Here is a 19001-nt window from a genome sequence, read left to right on the forward strand (position 1 = left end):
ACCGGCTCTTTTGGGGCAGAGGCAAGGCAAGAAGCGACCCATTTCTCCTGGCCTTTCTCAGAAGAGAGGCTCTGGGGACCGGCTGATGCTGTGGCTGAGACTGCTTCTGTCCCCTAGGATACAGCCAGCTTTTTTCAAAAACCTGCTGTGTCTTTAGATCCGTCCGCCAGATTCCTCGCACTGACTAGCAAGATTGCCGGGCGCAGGTGAGCCTTCCAAGTTTCAGTGCAGTTTGGCTAAGTGGATCTGCTGAGGTTGTTTGCTCATCATCTTGGCAGGTCGTTCTCCACTAAAAAGGTCCTCAATCCGAAATTCCCCTCACACACATTGGGGAGTTTTTCAATATGTATCCACCGCTAGAATTTTGATTTATTCAGTCTGTTTGGGACTTGGAGGTTATTATTGTTTGAGAGCCCCCAGCAGGTCTAAGGTGCAAACAGGCTTGAGAGTCAGTACAAAAACCTTCCAGCTACATGACGCTCTTCTGAAGAGGTTAGTGGTCACTTTGAATCTCTAACAGGGTAGTAGCCCACCTTCAGGGCGCCTTACACCCCCATCCTCAGGCCTAGTTCACCCCAAAACAATAGGAACAGAAGGTGCCTTCAGTGCTTTCCAAGAAAGTCAATGGGAAAGTTGGCAAGACATCTGCGCCTGGGGAACTGCCAGAGAGAATTTAATAAGAGAAATGAGAATGGCCCGGGCTGATAGCACAGTTATTTAACTCTGTTGATGAACTGTTAACTGCTCTGGGGACTCCTGCAAAGTAATATTGTTGGGCAATTATCCCTGTGCACCACTCTCAGCCTTCCACCCTGCCTTGCCTCCAGCTTTGACTACAGAAAACCAAACTGGCAGGACGCTTAGGCATCTTCTAGTCTGACGTGATCAGTTTACAGATGGGGAAACTGAGGCCAAAGCGATTGTAACTTGACTGACATTCTATAGCTAAATAGAAGTGTGAGTAGGGAAACTCAGTCATCTTTCCTGAGGGTCCACTGTTCTTCCAGCCACATCCACTTCTCACCTGTACTAAGCAGGTAAGTACTCTGCCTTTGGAAACGGCTCTGATTATTGTCCATGTGCAGACTCGCGGTTTTGGTGTATGCCCAAGAGAAACTGAATTTTATAAAAAGCAAGTACTGGAGGTAAATAAGGTTCTTGGGTGGCCCAAACGGTTTGCAATGGACTGCTAACCTAAAGGTTGGTGAGTAGAACTTACCCAGTGGTACCCTGGGAGAAAAGGCCTGGCGATCTTTTTCCATTAAGATTACATCTAAGAAAACCTGGTAAAGCAGTTCCACTCTGTAACACAGGGGTTTAGTGAGTTGGAATCAACTCCATGGCAACAAACAACAGCAGAGGGAAATGACTGGTAATGAGAAACAGTGGGGACTACATGGAAAAAACGCCTTTGTATCTCTGAGCCTTTCCATAACATGACCTATGTATTACCTCACAGTACATTGTTTTTATAATTATTTCACTTGAACCTCAAATGATGACAGACCACTCTGTATCCAATTCTCCTATAGAATCTTCCATATTGTGGTATTATTTTTGTTTATCTAGTTTCCTCATTAAACCCATTGCTGTCGAGTAAATTCTGACTCAAAGCTATCCTATATGGCAGAGTAGAACTGCTCCATGGTGTTCTCAAGGCTCTAATCTTTACGGAAGCCAGTTGCCAGATCTTTCTCCCACAGAGTGGCTAATGGGTTGGAACTGCTAACCTTTCAGTTAGCAGCTGAGTGTTTAACCACTGTGCCGCTAGGTCTCCTTAATAAAACAAAACAAAAAAAAAACCACTGCCATTGAGTCAATTCCAACTCATAGCAACCCTATAAGACAGAGTAGAACTGCCCCATATGGTCTCCAAGGAGCGCCTGGCGGATTTGAACTGCTGACCTCTTGGTTAGCAGCTGTAGTACTAATTCGCTACGCCACCCAGGTTTCCAGAGGTCCTTAATAGTCCTGTGAAATAGTTTGTGGAATTTTATTTTGTATTCTTAGTGCCTGACATGGGAAGGGAGTTCAGTAAACATTTGTTGGAAGAAGGTGTGGCTAATTTTGTGAGGTATAATGCTTAGATGAGAAAATGGGATGCTCTGAGGGTGTGATGGGATGAAGGCCTCCAGATAATGAGTATGAAGTCAACTTGTATAGCCGCAGTCTCTTTCTAAACACCACGTTGCTTTCTCCATTGAGTTTCCCTCCTCTCTGTCTATGGTCAGTGACTTGAATGGCAGATTTGGGTTTGGGTTTGTGAGAAGAATAGAACTGAGATAAAGATGCATTGTGCTTTACAAGATTTTTCCCTCTTCGTGGTCAGTTAAGAATGACTTTTGATATCCTCGGAAGAGTCTGTACTTTGCTTTTAAATGTTTCAAGGGAGAAAGTCTATTTTGTCTATGCTGAAAACTATGAAAATAGGGTTTACATTTTTCTGTTTCAGGTGCTTTATTCCTGAAGATGATATTCAGCTTGGCAGTCACTCCTGGAGAGGCGACTACTTCTCTTATAGTTTTGGTGATAGTTTTTGTTTTTGTAAGAGCACTAAGGAACAGGGATGGAAAGCAGGTGTCTCTTCCTGGCCCGTGGTCTTTCCCCATCATTGGAAATCTTCCCCAGATTGGAGACCATCCTTACCTGACATTTATGGAGATGAGGAAGAAATATGGAGATGTCTTCCTTATCAGACTTGGAACGGTGCCTGTTGTGGTGGTGAATGGAATGGAAATGGTGAAGCAAGTACTGCTCAAGGATGGAGAGAAATTTGCAGGTAGACCTAATATGCACACCTTTTCTGTCCTGGCAGAAAAAAAGAGTCTTTCATTTTCAGTCAATTATGGAGAAAGTTGGAAGCTTCATAAGAAAATTGCCTCTAATGCTTTAAGAACTTTTTCCAAAGCAGAAGCAAAATCCTCCACCTGCTCTTGCTTGCTTGAGGAACATGTTACAGAGGAAGTTTCTGAGCTGGTGAAAGTCTTTGCAGAATTGACCTCCAAGAATGGCAGCTTTGAGCCCAGAAGTGTGATCACCTGTTCGGTGGCCAATGTTGTCTGCGCCCTTTGCTTTGGCAAAAGATATGAACACAATGATGAGGAGTTTCTTCAGATAGTTAAAACGAATGATGAGCTATTGAAGGCTTCCAGTGCGGCTAACCCTGCCGATTTCATACCGTGTTTCCGCTACCTTCCGCTAGGGGTTATAAATGCTCCCCGGAAATTTTATCAGGCCCTGTATCAGTTTATTGCACTACATGTACAAGATCATCTTACTACCTATGATAAGGTAAGGATTTAAATTCATACCAAACACGGGTTTTGTAATGGTGAGAAGCATTGAGTACCCAGGAGGTTGTATTCTACCTTGGATCATTTCACTCTGGTTTCGCCACAATGAGACTTACCCATGCTGTTAGTAAACTTGAGCCCTAGTCCATGGGATTATAGCAGAGTAATACTCAGTTCTCATGTAGGGACCTTTATGATAATTCTAGTCTTTGAGACCTCAGAAATTTCCCCAGTTCTAAGGGAACATGCATGAATTATGAATCTGTAATTGACTGATAAATTCCAGATGTAGGTGGGTTCCTTAAAGAAATGAGCCAACTCATTTGTCTCTTCATTTTGTGCCATTAAGTATATCTGAAATTGTAAGGTCTTGAACTTAAAAACATCAGTTTTTTTTTTTTTTCAAAAACTTCCATTATGCCTACATCTCCTACCTGAGTTCCTTTACTATATAGAAATGAATTTTGAGATCGTAAAACATGCAGTAACGTTCTCCAGGTGACAGAAGCAGACTTTTCCTATGAGGCCATTCAAATGATTTTTCCCCAATTTGATGGTTCCCAGAAGAATAAATGTTCTTATGAGACATGAATCTGCCAGAAAGAATCCTAGCTCTTTGACCCCAACCAGCTAAGGTGAAGGTAATAGGAAAAAATTTAGCAGGAAAAGGTAGATGGTCAAGGTGGATAACTGAGCACATGAAAAGGTATGAGAGTTGAGTCCTCTCCAACGAAACAATAAGACAATCTGTTTCAAGGTACAACCAGGAACTCTAATTAGGTACTGTAAGTGTAAGAATTTGTAAGAGTTCATAAACTTTTCTTCCCATTCCCTAATCTATCCCCCATCTATTTCCCTATGATGACAGTAAAATCCACACAGTACAGCCAGAAACCTTTTACACCTTTTCCTTACTTATTGACTATCTCGTTATTCGACATTTCACGGTTACAACAATAGTAAAAAATCTACTATCCAAGTATTTTGGGCATTAACGATGTACATATGGTAGTAATGAATGCTAAGGTGTGAGGCGAGAGTCATGCTGGCTTTGATGGGTAAGTCTCTGTGTCAACCTGGCTGAGCCATAATTCTCAGTGGTTTGGTAGTTATGTAATGATGTAATTTGGCAGCTACGTAATGATGTAATTTGGCAGTTATGTAATGATGTGATTTGGCAGTTATGTAATGATGTGATTTGGCAGTTATGTAATGATGTGATTTGGCAGTTATGTAATGATGCAATTTAGCAGTTATATAATGACTGTCATCCTCCATTTTGTGATCTAATGTGGTCATCCTCTATTTTCATATAATACCAATTTCACGTAATGACCATTCTTTGGAACTTAACCGTGTTGATAAGTGAGAAGAGGGTGTATTATATTAAATGCCACGTAGTTTCTCTGTAAGTGTTAATTTCCAATGCTGACATTTTCTAAGTGTGCTCATAGACTAAGGCACTTGTTTCTATTGATTGAAAGATGCTTTTGAAGAAAAAAGAATGAGTTCTGTAGCTTGGTTTTCTCTTCTACCTTCTTTTAAGATTATGCATTACTTTTTTCAAGCAAAAATGGTTGCAAAGTTTAAAATAATATACTTATATTCATAAGCACATTGGGTTCATTTCAAGTTACATGACGCTACTGCTCTTCCTTCGTGGAATTCATATATGATGTGACCTATAGTTATAGGTAGAGGTGAGTAATCACGCTAAGGTTTGTCTCCTCAGGACCATATCCGAGACATTACTGACGCTCTGATTAATACGTGCCACAACAAACATGCTGCTACTAAAACAGCCACCTTAAATGATGATGAAATCATAAACACTGTGGGTGACCTATTTGGAGCTGGTATGTGACAATATTTATCAATATATAAGACAAAAATCATTGCAATTTTTTGTTTTCCACTATTTATAGTATTTCTTTTCGTATTTGCCATTTTGTGTAGTTTATGGTGCATTAACATCATTGGGCACTGAAATCACGGCCTTGATTTATTTATTCAGTTAGTGAGTTAGTTAGCTAGTTCCCTGTTACTTTTTATCCCTGCACCCATTCCCAATTGCTTCCACTAATCCATTGGCGTTTATTCTTAATGGGTTCAAAGTGCTACCTTTTTTATATGAATGTATTCTTACAAAATGGGCTTTACTTCTCTTATCACGTATTGCCATATATTCTTGTATTATCATATATTTTAATTTATATAAATGTTATTGCTATTTAGATCTCAATCTGTTTCTAACTTTTTTCATAAAACTCTATGTTTTTAAGATCCAGCCCCGGTTGCTATGTATATTTCTAATTTGCTGCTTCTAATGGTTGCATTATGCTCCATGGTATGCACCCTTACATTTTAGCCATCTGCTGTCTCTGGGATGGACAGCCTGCACAGATGATGCAGATATTGATTACCTTGGTAATGTTAAGAAGACCATCTTTGTGTATCAGTTTTGCCTCTTTTTGGATGACAGCCTTATTGTAAATCTACAGAAGCAGAATTTCTGGATCAACTATTAAAAATATTCTTGAGCTTGTTATACATACTGCCAAATTCTTTTTAAGAAGACTGTACAAATCTATATTGCCACCATTCTTAAATTATATGGTTTTTTAAAATCATTTTTATCTATCATCTTTCTTATGGTTTCTATAAAATCGTAGACTGGAGGAAGCCAATTTCCTTAGTCTAACGAACAAACAAGAATACTAAGGATATCTTAGCAGTTTCATTTTAGGTAGGATGGCCTTCCAATTTATTAGTTTTCCTTTCTTTTTATTGTATACCATCTTTATTGGCACCTTGATTCATTTTTTTCTAGGATCTATGCATGTGTGTTCCTGAATTTTCCTTGTAAACAGAGGCATTCATTTTGATTTGTGTTGCTTGCAAATATACCATATGTATAATATATACACCTGTATGTATATATGCTTACCTTTTACTTTTATAATAATCTCAATTTGATGGATGCACTGGCTATTTATAATATAAATATGATCACGCTGTACTTAACATTTTCTTCTGGCAACTATCTGATGCTAAGTACTAATGTTAGAATTTTTGAGCACTTTTTTTTTAAAGCTTGAATGCCACTGTGAACCAGGTATGTGTGGGTGTGATAAACACATCAAGAGGGCTTTATTTTCATCTTGATTTGATGAGATAAACTCAAAATATATTACAGACATATATAATACTGTCAGTACCCTCAAGTAATCAATAAATGTGATATTATGACAGATCACAAAAGTAACTAGGATAAAGAATAGAGATATCAGATGTGTGCAGCCCAGTTAAAATTATTTTTAGTTAAAATGCTTGCAAAAAAGAGGTATTCAGTATAACGCATTTCTGTACAAAGGGTTTATCCACTCAATAAATACATCAAATGGAATTTGTATTTTGAATCCAAATAAGAGTGATAATGAAAACCAAGAAAACAATAAATTTCCACAAGTGCCTGCTACCTCACTAGTGAGATGAATGCTATACTTTATTAGAATAAAATAGTGAGCTATAAACCACATATTTAATGGATAAAACCTGTAACATTCTGTTCAATCCATGCTTCTATATTATTAGCATTTACATTTCCATATTTAACTTTTCAAATCGATCATAGAAATGATTTGGTTTTCCCTTAGGACATAGTCAAGCTTTCTCCCAATCACTACTTATGAACTCAATAAAATTTAGATAATCTACCAAGATAGATAATAGCATTTTGCTTAAGCCTAGACATAAAAAGGCAAATATATGATGATCAAAATCTGAATCCTGATATTTATCCATGGCCTATTTGTTGTTGTTGTTGTTTTCCTCTGTTGCTAAAGAAGAGAGTCAATATATTCTGCATAAATGTCCAATTTTTCATACCACACTGTACTCTACTATAGAGGCCATGATCAGCAAATTTATTTGGACAACTTACTTTTGGAGTAATTTCTTGCAGTATGAAGTCCATATTAGAAAGTTTGTTAGTTGCAAACTGGAGAACTTACTGGCTCACTGAAGAGATTCCTCTGTGTAAAAGATGTGAAAACCCAGACTTGAGAAATTCAGAAAGGGGATGACTGCTCTGAGGCTAAAGCTGAGTGTATTGCTTGTACACGATGAGATGCAAGTTTTTTAAAGAACAAATAAATGCTTAAGCTCCAATGCTGTGGAGTTACAGAATTGAGTGCGGATTCTAGCTCTGCCCCTTTGTGATCTTGGTCAAATTATTTCGCCAGCACTATGCTGCAAATTTCTCGGTAAGAGTAATTACAGCCCCTATCTCATAGGGTTTTGTACATTAAATGACAATGAAATTAAGTGGCCAATAGTTAATAAATATCTTCATCATTGTTGCCATTAAAAAAAAAATCATGAGAAGCTGGAAATAAAATATATAGAATTGAAAACATATTTCTGCTACTAGATTTTATAACATTTAGTGGAAAACACAAATAACACTATTAATTTTTGTGAGTGAATAGAATGAAGACTGAAAAGTAGAGGATCGAACAAACTTACTCCAGCAAATCAGGCACGTTTCCTACGATACTGAACCATCCACTAGAAAGAGCTTTTTAAATTGACATTTCTGAGTTTTAGGTTTTCAAGAACTGATCACATTCTTTGACATAGTCTTAGCATGGCCCTTGAGTAAAGATGAAATTTGATATGTAGAATTCCTTGCTTTATGTTTTTTATTCAGTAATGAAAAACATCTAATCAATGCCTAGATAATCTCAGAAATAAAGATGCCCTGTTGGAAAGATGAGTTTTAAACTATTTAAGAGCCCTGGTGGCACAGTGGCTAAGAGCTATGGCGAGCTATGCCTGCTAACCAAAATGTTGGCAGTTCAAATCCACCAGCCGCTCCTTGGAAACCCTATGGGGCAGTTCTCCTCTGCCCTGTAGTGTCGCTATGAGTCAGAATCGACTCAATGGCGATGGTATAAGTACACTAAAAATTATTGTTTAAAAAATATGAATCTCTTCAATCCTCCATTATGTGGTTATACAAACTCCAGGCCTTTGGAGCCAGATAAATGCAAATTAAGTTTTGGGTCTGCCTCGTATGAGATGAGTCACATTGAGCAAAGGCCATAATGTACCTGTGGCACAGCTTTTCTCTTTAGTAAAATGAACATAATTATACATGCCTTACATGTCTGGATTATGATTTAGAGAAAATATATATAATTCCTAGAACAGAGTAAACACATAATACCCATTGCCATAATGATTCCAACTCATAATGACCCTACAGGACAGAGGAGAACTTCCCCATAGTGTTTCCAAGGAGCAGGTGGTGGATTTGAACATCTGACTTTTGGTTAGCAGCCAAGGTCTTAACAACTGTACCACCAGGGCTTCAAACACTTAATAGCCACATACAATTGTAATTGTGAATATTGCGTAGATTATAGTCATCGTTATTACCATAACAATAAAGTTTGTCATGTAGTGCAATGTTACCAATGTTCCCACATGTTTGATAAATAACACTAATATTTTTAAAAGAGTCCCTGGGTGGTGCAAACCGTTAAGGCACTTGACTGCTAACTGAAAGATAGGGTGTTCACGTCCACACAGAGGCACCTGGGAAGAAAGACCTAACCATCCACTTCCAAAAAGTCAGCCATTGAAAACTCTGTGCAGTACAGTTCTACTCCAGCACACATGGGTCACCATGAGTTAGAGATTACTCAATGGCATATTTTTAAATCCACTCTAATGTACAGTAATTATTTCATTGTGGTTCTATTAATTTATGGTTATATGTAGACTCTTTTCCCCTAATTCTTAGTACCTGAATATGAAGTAAATACTTTTTCTTGTGACTTGTTCTCTCATTTATTTTTCAGGGTTTGAAACGGTATCAACATGTCTGTATTGGAGCTTTCTTTATCTGATACGCTATCCAGAAATTCAAGCCAAAATTCAAGAAGAAATTGGTAACATACTTTGAAATAAAAATTATAATTTAGTCATATAAGTTTTTTTTTATGATTATCAATTTAATTATTAAATTAAAAAAATTTTTCTTTCAGATGGAAACATCGGACTAAAATCACCCAGATTTGATGACAGGAAAATCTTACCCTATACAGAAGCTTTTGTAAATGAAATATTCAGACATGCCTCCTTTTTTCCTTTCACTATTCCTCATTGGTGAGCATACGATTCTCTTTGAAAAAGCAACCCGTGGTTGGGAGGCAAGATGAAAAGTCTTGGGATTTGTTGGAATACTTTAAGTGCCTTAGCACCTATGTTAAGATAATTGTTATTTTAATATTACTTTAGATCTGATTTTATTTTATTTTGTACCCCTGAATGAAATGTTTGAGTAAAGCAACAGCATATTTTTTGCACTTTTTCCTCATAACCAAAGTATGATGCCATTAACTTTCATGTTACATGTACTATTAAGGGCAGAAAAGGATATGGAAATTCCAAACAATGGATACATCTACTATAATACACATTTGGCCATGAGATAGCATACAGACAGACACACTTAACCTCCTCCTGTAGACAACCTCAGCCTCCTGCTGATGTGGCTTCATTTTTAGGAGTCCGCAATTTTTCTAGGCAATAGACTGAGGAACCCAAGTTTGCCACAAACAGGTTAAAGAGAAAATACATTTATAGGTATTTGAAAAATTATTGAACCTTATGCCAGAATCTCCAGCACACAAATGCATTGCCAAAATAGATAGAAAAATATATATATATATTTTTATTAAATATGTATGTAGAGAACAAAAGTTATGGTAGTTTGAACTATTTTTATTTCACACAATTAAAATACAGAATGCAATTCTCAATACCTTTTTCCTTTCTACCTTTAAGTAGTGAAGAAGCAGGAATGTATCTTTTCCCAGAAAGCTGATGTATGTGTTCCGTAGTTGGTCATAGAAATACATAGTGCCCTCGGCTGACCAACCACCCATAAGACCAATGACCAGCTGAACAGAGTCAAGGCCAGACACTGAGTGAGACAGACTCCTGTATTTAGTTTGCTCTTCTTATTCACAAGCCATGCCTATCAACTCACAGTGACACCTTCCTTTTAGATACTGAATCAGACCTTCTTCCTGGTTGAAGTAAACTTTGTCTTTAACTTACTTTTAAAGAAGCAACTCTTCTGTCTCAACGACTTTCATAAGGTGACATTGGGTACTCCATAAAAAAGCATGACCTACTCCTCTACTAAGTAATCAGGAGCAGAGAGGTCCTACCAAGTTTATGTGCATCACTTGGAATGAAAGGAGACACGTTTTTGGGGCCCTGGAAACACATCTGAGGAGCTGAATCCACAAAAGGTGTGGACAGGAAAGTGTTGAGATAGGCAAGGGGCTGTTCATAGAAGGAGGTGATGCTTTCAGAAAAATAGGTCCATTACTCATTGGCTTTCCCTCTTCTTGGGTGTTGAGGCCACCCAGCATGTAATGCCCATATTATTTGCCAAAGTTCATTACCAGTTGAGAGATCGATATAGATGAAATAGAGGTCAAAATATTAGCTTTATTAATTATCAGAGCTTGTTTGGAGGATTGGGCTTAAAGTGGACCAAATAGGCTTGCTGAAACTTCTCACCTGAATTAGATGTATTTTCCCCACTCTGTCTGTGGCAGGATTGGACAACCACAGGCTTGCTCTGGAAGGATGGACTTGCTCCTCTAAGCTCATTGTAGATGAGATGTACCGTTTCTACAGGTTGACTGGCGTGAAGGGAGAACTTAAGAATGGCTAAGCCAACTGTGCTAGCATCTTCTTGCAAACACAAATAAAAACATCGCTGCTTCTCCTCTGGGGAGAAGTGAGTGCGAGGGCAATCTAGTGAGGTGGGGAATGCATGTGGAAACAGTAGCATGATTGAATCCCAACCATGCATACTTATAGTGTTGTAAAAGGGGAAGCGTCACAGATAGGAGACTGAAAACGGGACTAGAGAAAAGAATGTTCGTTCTAGAGGTAACTTAGAGATCTTCCCATATAACCAACACCTCCATTACACAGTTAGGAAAAAAAAAATCACAGAACAGGTAAGAGATGTGTGGAACACATCATTCATGGAAACTTCTGGAGTTCAGAGTTCCAAATCCGTTATTCCTTCCACCAAGTGCTAAAAGATGTTATGATCTGATTTTCTAATCTATTAATAAAAGCCAGAAGCACATTTGGTACAAGAAAGTGCTTAATACTGCCGTTTTCCCTTGATGTAATCGTCTGCCTGCTCATGGTCAGCTCTGTCATAGAAATATTGAGAGAATTTTCTGTTAAGATTTTAGCTTATAGCAATGCCTTGCATATAGTAAGTGTGCCATACATTTAATAAATACAAAACTAATAAATTATTAATTTATAATAGGTGATAGATGTTTCAATTAATAAAATACAGATTTATAAGGGTTTCATGTCATTATTATAGTAAAAAATAATCTGAATTGTGGAAGGAAGTTGAGGGATGGCATATTTGAATTTTCAGAATGTGCCGTAATGCCGTGTTTTGCTTTCCCAGTACTACAGTGGACACTTCTCTGAATGGCTATTTCATTCCCAGGAAAACTTGCACCTTTATTAACATGTACCAAGTAAACCATGATGAGTAAGTCACTACGATGATTTCTGGAGATAAACTCTGCCTGGTTGTTTGTTTACTATTTATCAATCTGGGAAAAGATTCATATATTTCTTAATCAAACTTTATGCCTTCTGTTTCTCTTGAAAAAACTTCGGAAGAAGTTCAGTTTTCCCTCCTCACCTGCAATGGGAAGGGCAATCTCAATACAGATTCAATTAGGGAAAATCCAATTTCAGAAGTGGGTTCAATGGCGTAGGTGTCTGCCAAAGACTTTATGGGATCACCCTTTGCATGAGTATGGCCAGCTGATGTTTGAGATGCAGTCTGAAATCCCACTGGAATGGAGGTCACCAAGCATAAATGGCTTTTCTCTTATTTGTTTTTTTTTGATTTTTTGTTTGTTTTTTCCTCTACCCACCACCTAAATTCATGTCTGGCATATAGTAGGCACTCAGTAAATGTTAGTTGAATAAAATGCAGCTAGAAGCTCACCTTTATCAAACATGAAATGGAGGGCGGAGATGAAGGTGCCTCAGGCAGTGAAAGTAAGGAATATTCTTATATGAATTTTGTGGAATTCCTAATTTAAAATAATTAAAATTTTAAATAAATTCTCAGGTCTTTTATTAACTAAAGCATTCAGCGGCTAACCAAAAAGCTGGCAGTTTGAATCCACCAGCTGCTCCTTGGAAACCCTATGGGCAGTTCTACTCTGTCCTATAGGGTTCATATGAGTCAGAATCAACTCAGTGGCAGTGGGTTTGGTTTTTTATTAACTAATGAATTACAAGTCATTTTAGTGAAAATAAAATAACAAATATACTAAATCTTTATAGTAACTAAATCCACCATTATATTTAACGGATAGAATGATGCACATTTATATGCATATGTTTTTTTATACACATACATAATAATTATATATATAATTATCTCCATAATAATTACGTATGTGTGTCTGTGTGTACAATTTATAAAGGATATTCCAACATTGAACAAAACATTTGCTGCAAAATTATTATGGAGAACTTGCCAACAAGGTGAAAATGATAAAATTATTTCTTTTTAAAATGTTATTTTTGTCTATTTTATACAGAACTATTTGGGATGATCCCAATTTATTTCAACCTGAGAGATTCCTAAACCAAAATGGAGAACTGAATAAAAGTCTTGTGGAGAAAGTTTTGATCTTTGGAATGGGAATCCGGAAGTGTCTGGGGGAAGACGTTGCGCGGAATGAAATATTCATTTTCCTCACCACTGTCCTGCAACAGCTCAAGCTGCAGAAATGTCCCGGAGCCCAGCTCGACCTGACGCCCATGTACGGGTTAACCATGAAGCCCAAACCGTACCAACTCAAAGCAGAACTCCGCCCCTCAGGGGGTTCGCCTGATTAGATCCTCAGACTAGATGGAGAGTTTCATATTAATCCAGGAAAGACAAAAAAAAAAAAAAAAAAGATTCACATTCATTTACAAGTAATTTAAAGATCTCCCCTTGGGCCCTGGTATTAATTCAACACTTTGCCTATCGTCCTAAGGTGGGGACTATTTAAATGAGGTGTAGTATACAACCTCATTTATAAAGAGCTACTGTCTCATGAAGATATTTTCAGATAATGGGGAATTGGGATGTAATTCAGGAGTTTTAGGTCAGTGTCTCCCAGGGCGGTGTCTCATTCATCCCTGTGAGCGTGGGAGGAAGGGAAAGACGGAATTGTGATTGGCCAGGCTGGCAAAGGGGGTTGTCTTCCTTTCCTTTAGGCCTCAAATAGAGGAGATATGCTGATAGCTGTTTTGAATGTAGGGTTCCGAATAAGAACAAGGCTCTGATACTAAAGTTATGTTCAGAAATCTAGAAAATAGGCACTTAAGAGGGCCAGGGAAGGGAACTAAGGTAGCCTAAAACAGCAGAGAGCATTTAATGGTGATAATAGATGGGTTGCGCTAGATTTAAAGAGGTAAAGAAAAGCCATGAAAATGTCCTCAAAAGCCATTTTCGTATTGACTCATGTTTTCTGTATCAAAAATCTTAGCTTGAAGGCAAATTGGCTGTTTTTATGTTACCAACTTCTTTTGGTATCTATTAAGTATTCATGTTATGAGGGAAAAAATAGATACTAATTATTTTTATACACTGTTTAATACAGTACCCGGCACTTCCTATGTTTTTTTTCAGTTGGCTTTGATAATGAGCCAAGGTACATAAACAAGCTTGACAAGGACAATGAAGGACCGTGCATCCTAGACTGAAGCGGTAAGGAGGCGTGGCATTAGAAAGCACCTGGAAGCTGGGAGACAGAGCTCCTCTGTTGCCGGATTCAGGCAGGGAGAGCAGTTCAGGAGGTGTGGCTCTAAATAGTGGCAATCCTGATAAGGACATGGTACTGGAAACAGAGAAGTTAAACAATTTAGAGACGTTGCAAAGTAAATTTAGGACTTAGCCTCGTTTCCAAATATAAATAAAAAAATTAAATTCTTCTGCTACCCTATTAACCAAAACCAAACCCAACCCATTGCCAACTAGCCAATTCTGACTCACAGTGACCCTTCAGGACAGAGTAGAACTGTCCCATAAGTTTTTCCAAGGCTGTAATCTTTACAGAAGCAGACTGCCACATCGTTCTCCTGAGGAGAAGCTGGGTGGTTTAAACTGCCAAGTGCTGAACCACTGAGTCACCAGGGCTTCTATTCTATTAAAGCTTTTGATTATATTATCCCAGTGATGAAAACAAAAACCAAACCCATTGCAGTCGAGTTGATTCTGACTCATAGTGGTCCTAAAGGACAGAGCAGAACTGCCCCATTGGGTTTCCAAGGCGCGCTTGGTGAATTCAAACTGCTGATCTTTTGGTTAGCAGCTGTAACTCTTAACCACTACGCCACCAGAGTTTCCATCCCAGTGACAGTGCATCAAAATAAAACCATTGTCACATTTTTATTATAAGAAACTGTCAAATATTTTGTGTATGTAATAATAATGGGGTTGACTAGAACACTATAGAAATCTTGGTATCTGTTTATCTGGAATTTTCTTTAAAGAATTATATTTTCTAATCTCTTGTTTTTTTTTTTTTTAACAGTAAGCAAAGATGTTTCTATATTCTTATTTTAACACATTGTTTTATAAAATGCTAATTTGCTCTTTTACTATTCTGGTAAGACATAATTAAATAGTGTACTATTGGGCTTTTGCATAATTCATAAGGTTGCATTTTCCGTATTTTTAAAAACATGGATAAGAATAAAACAAGGAAAAGAAAGTGTAAAAGCAAAATAACAAAAATATTCTTTGTCATTTAATATGTAAAGATGAGTTTCTAATTATATGTATTTACTTTTCCTGAGGTAATAATTTATTTTATGAAATGTAATCAAAGGCAACAGAGTGTACCAAAATATTGTATCTAAATTACTTACATTGACATCAATATTTAAAATTATCACCTAGAAACTACACACAGGATTCATTATGCCCATAGAGTTTGTGGGTTTATAGAGAAGTTAATGGAGTTCCTGGGTGGTACAAATGGTTAACACATTTAGCTGCTAACCAGTAGGTTAGTAGTTCAAGTCCACCCAGAGGTTCCTGGGAATAAAGGCCTGACAATCTACTTCTGAAAAAATCAGCCATTGAAAACCCTATGGGGCACAGCCCCTCTCTGACACACACAGTCCTGAGACAGATAGGGTTAACTGTGCTGGTGGAACAAAAAAGCTGTTAAAAGATTACTACCTAGAAGTTGGGTAAACAGGAACCACACCCTGTCCGCATGAGATAAGGCTGAAACAACCTGTAAATTACTATCTCCGTCTTAGTGTTTTTCTAGTCCCTTCCCCCTTTACATGCTCCCACATGCGCAGAAGAACGAAGCGTGACTGCTGTTTAACCTTCCTTCCAAACAAAACCAAACCCAAACCCACTGCCCTCGAGTTGATTCCAACTTATGGCGACCCTATAGGACAGAGTAGAACTGCCCTGTAGAGTTTCCAAGGAGTGCCTGGCATATTCGAACTGCCAATCTTTTGGTTAGCAGCTGTGGAACTTAACCACTACTCTACCAGGGTTTCCTAACCCTCCTTAGCCCTCTGAATATGGTGATGTAGTGCCAAAGGTCAGTGCACTTGTGCTATATCCCATAATAAGTGATGCCAACGGCTGCTGAGAGTACTCCATCTTGAATATCAGAGGGTTCCATCTTGGATTCCAGATGCATGGGCAACCTAATTAACATGCATTGCCATTCTGAGAAGTACCTGCCCCTTGAAAGAAGCCTACTAAATATTCATTACTCTATTGTCTCCACCAAACCCATTTAAGCCCTAACCTTGCTTCCCTTTTTGAGTCAGTCTTTTGGAGAGGCTTAGATTCCTGCTGACCCCTTTTGCTTGACTCAAGCAAAATAAAGCTTGCTGAAGATAAAGTTTGTCTTTCACATGCATTCTTACTCAGGAAAATACAAGGACCCTTTGTGTCAGATTGGCAATTGGTAAAAGTCCCATGAGTCAGAATCGACTCAATGGCAACTGGTTTTATAGAATACTGTAGTTGAACACTCAATGAGATTGATTGACATGGTGGCTGCAACAATGGGCTCAAGCATATCAAGGATTGTGAGGATGGCACAGGATCAGGCAGTGTTTTCTTCTGTTGTACATAGGGTCGCTGTGAGTGGGAATTGACTCAATGGCATCTAACAACAACATAGTTGACATTATGTGGGTATGTGTATCTGTTACCCAAAGCAAGTCCTGCCTGGTGCAGCTTCTCATCAATAAAGACACACTGAGATGAAGAGAGAAGAAGAGCATTTGTTGTAAGCATGAAAGAAGGGGCAAGGAGGTGTATACCTCAAAACAAGCTCTCCGAACAAAGGGAAGCAGAACTTTTTATACCCTTCTTCACAAGTACATACAAACATCATGGATTACATAAGTTATCATGGTGTGCAGATGCAGTAAGACAAGTTGCATCTTTTTTCTTCCTTAGTATTTTCAGAAAACAGCAGATAAGTCCTGCCCTGGGTGGAGATCTTATACTTTTCAGGCTAGTGAACTGGGTTTGACCGGTTAAGACAGGAACTGAACCACACACAGCAGTTCAGGGTCTTTGAGGCCAATGGACAGGAGGGGCAGATTCTACCTGACAATGGCTGAGCAGCTGCTAATTGAGCCACATACAGGGCTATCTGTTACTTAAAGTTTTGATGATAATGTATAGGATGAGGTCTTGCTTGGTAATGGCTAAGCAGCTGCTGACTGCTCTGCCTATCACATCCACGGTAATCCAAGATTAGTGAGGTCCTTAGGGCTGTTATATATGAAGTAAAAAAGCAGACTTGGTTATCTAAACCAAAAAACAAACCCATTGCTGTAGAGTGGATTTTGACTCGTAGTGACCCTATAGGACAAAGTAGAACTGCCCCATATGGCTCCCAAGGACAGCCTGGTAGATTCAAACTGCTGACCTTTTGGTTAGCAGCTGTAGCTCTTAACCACTATGCCACCAGGGTTTCCCTCAGTTATCTAAACCAAGAAAAAAAAAAAAAATCATTGCCCTGGAGTTGATTCTGACTCGTAGCAACCTAGTGCTGCTTTGACAGAAATACCACAGGTATGGGGCTTTAACAAAAGAAATTTATTTTCTCACAGTTTAGGAGGCTAGATGTCCAAATTCAGGGCACCGGGTCTAGGGGAGGACTTCTCTCTCTCTCTCTTGCCTCTGGAGGAAGGTCTTTATCCCTTCAGCTTATTTCCAGGTTCCTTGGAGATCTCCACGTGACTTGGCAAGAGCGTTCCCCATCTCTGCTTCCTCCTTTGCGTGTTTTATCTCCTTTGTATCTCATAAGAGGTTAACTCAAGAATGCCCTAAACCCTAATCCTGTTTCATTAACAAAGCCAACCCATTCCAAAATGGGACTATAACCACAGGCATAGAGGTTAAGATTTACCACACATATTTTTTGGCAACTTGGTTCAATTCATAATACAAAGTTATAGGAATTAGACATTCTCTACATACAAATATAAATGGATACGTGTAACTCCCTGCCCTCCTTGTATCTTCAGCTCCTTGGGGTTCCTGGTAACATCATGAAGAAAAAGACTAGTGTAGAAACATTATCTACTCCATGATACAAGTGGAAACAGGCTAAGCCTGGTTTCAAGTATTCCTCAAATGAGAAAACTTGCACCAAAGTTTATAAAGCCTAGAGACTTTCCCACATTGCAATTCTCTGATTTCTTCCCTGTTAAACCTATAATTCAGATGCCATTTCAATCCACATCATATAACAAGGTATCAGAGCCATTTTTTAAGAGCGGCAGAAAGAGTCTTTGGGGACTTTACCATCTACATAGTTATTAATTAGACTGTAAAATTAGATGTTGTCAGGCCTCCAGGTATGTGGATACACAATCTGATGTTTCAAAGTCACATAGGGTATCTTACGAAGTCATTCATTCTTTAAGCAAACAAACAGACAAAAAGCATTACTACACTATACCCACTATACCCACCTCCGTTGAGTCAATTCCGACTCGTAGCAACCCTGTCGGACAGAATAGAACTGCCCAATAGAGTTTCCAAGGAGCTCCTTGTGGATTTAAACTGCCAGGCTTTTCGTTAGCAGCTGTAGCTCTTAACCACTACGGCACCAGGGTTTCCACAACACTGACAGAATAGGTATGAAAAACTCGTTTTTGCAGATGAGGTTAGAGGCTTAAAACAATTAAATAGTATAACCTGGATCAGCTGGCTGTTAAGGGTTAAAATCTCTATGAAGCTCACTTAAGAGTTTGTGTAAGTTTCCACATTGGCAGTGGTTTCAAGAGTGTATCCACTAATGCAAAGAAAATTTTAGCAGCATCTCGTTATGTAAAACTGCTTCTTTATTTGAAATCAAGATAAAGGGCCCCAAACACTGTCTCCTTATCCCCATCTCACCACTCTCTTCACCAGTAATCTAGGGACAGTAAACATTAGCAGGAAAAGAACAAGGAGTCTGATCGACAAGTGGATCTAGGAAAATTGACTATATAAGAATTGGGAGTCCCTGAGTGGTGCGAATATTTAACACTTTCAGCTGCTAATCAAAATACCGATAGTTTGAGTTTACC

The 19001-nt window shown here is 38.4% G+C and overlaps 1 protein-coding gene across 3 annotated transcripts; it reads left to right on the plus strand.

Moving 5' to 3' along the window:
- The first annotated feature begins 16 nt into the window (after nucleotides 1-16).
- Nucleotides 17-15114, plus strand: LOC126083319 (cytochrome P450 1A4-like). 3 transcript variants are annotated; one of them, XM_049896931.1, is made up of 8 exons: nucleotides 17-206; nucleotides 2453-3291; nucleotides 5026-5149; nucleotides 9161-9250; nucleotides 9347-9467; nucleotides 11821-11907; nucleotides 12980-13204; nucleotides 14062-15113. In XM_049896931.1, exons 2-8 carry the CDS (start codon nucleotides 2470-2472, stop codon nucleotides 14069-14071), a joined length of 1479 nt encoding a protein of 492 aa, XP_049752888.1. In that variant the 5' UTR covers nucleotides 17-206; nucleotides 2453-2469; the 3' UTR covers nucleotides 14072-15113. The 3 variants fall into 3 exon arrangements, with proteins under 3 accessions (XP_049752888.1, XP_049752886.1, XP_049752887.1); XM_049896929.1 differs by having other exon boundaries at nucleotides 18-206; nucleotides 12980-15114; XM_049896930.1 differs by lacking the exon at nucleotides 17-206 and adding an exon at nucleotides 213-1037 and having other exon boundaries at nucleotides 12980-15114.
- The last annotated feature ends 3887 nt before the right edge of the window (nucleotides 15115-19001 follow it).

This window comes from Elephas maximus, chromosome 9, assembly GCF_024166365.1.
Source record: "Elephas maximus indicus isolate mEleMax1 chromosome 9, mEleMax1 primary haplotype, whole genome shotgun sequence".
NCBI lineage: Eukaryota > Metazoa > Chordata > Mammalia > Proboscidea > Elephantidae > Elephas > Elephas maximus.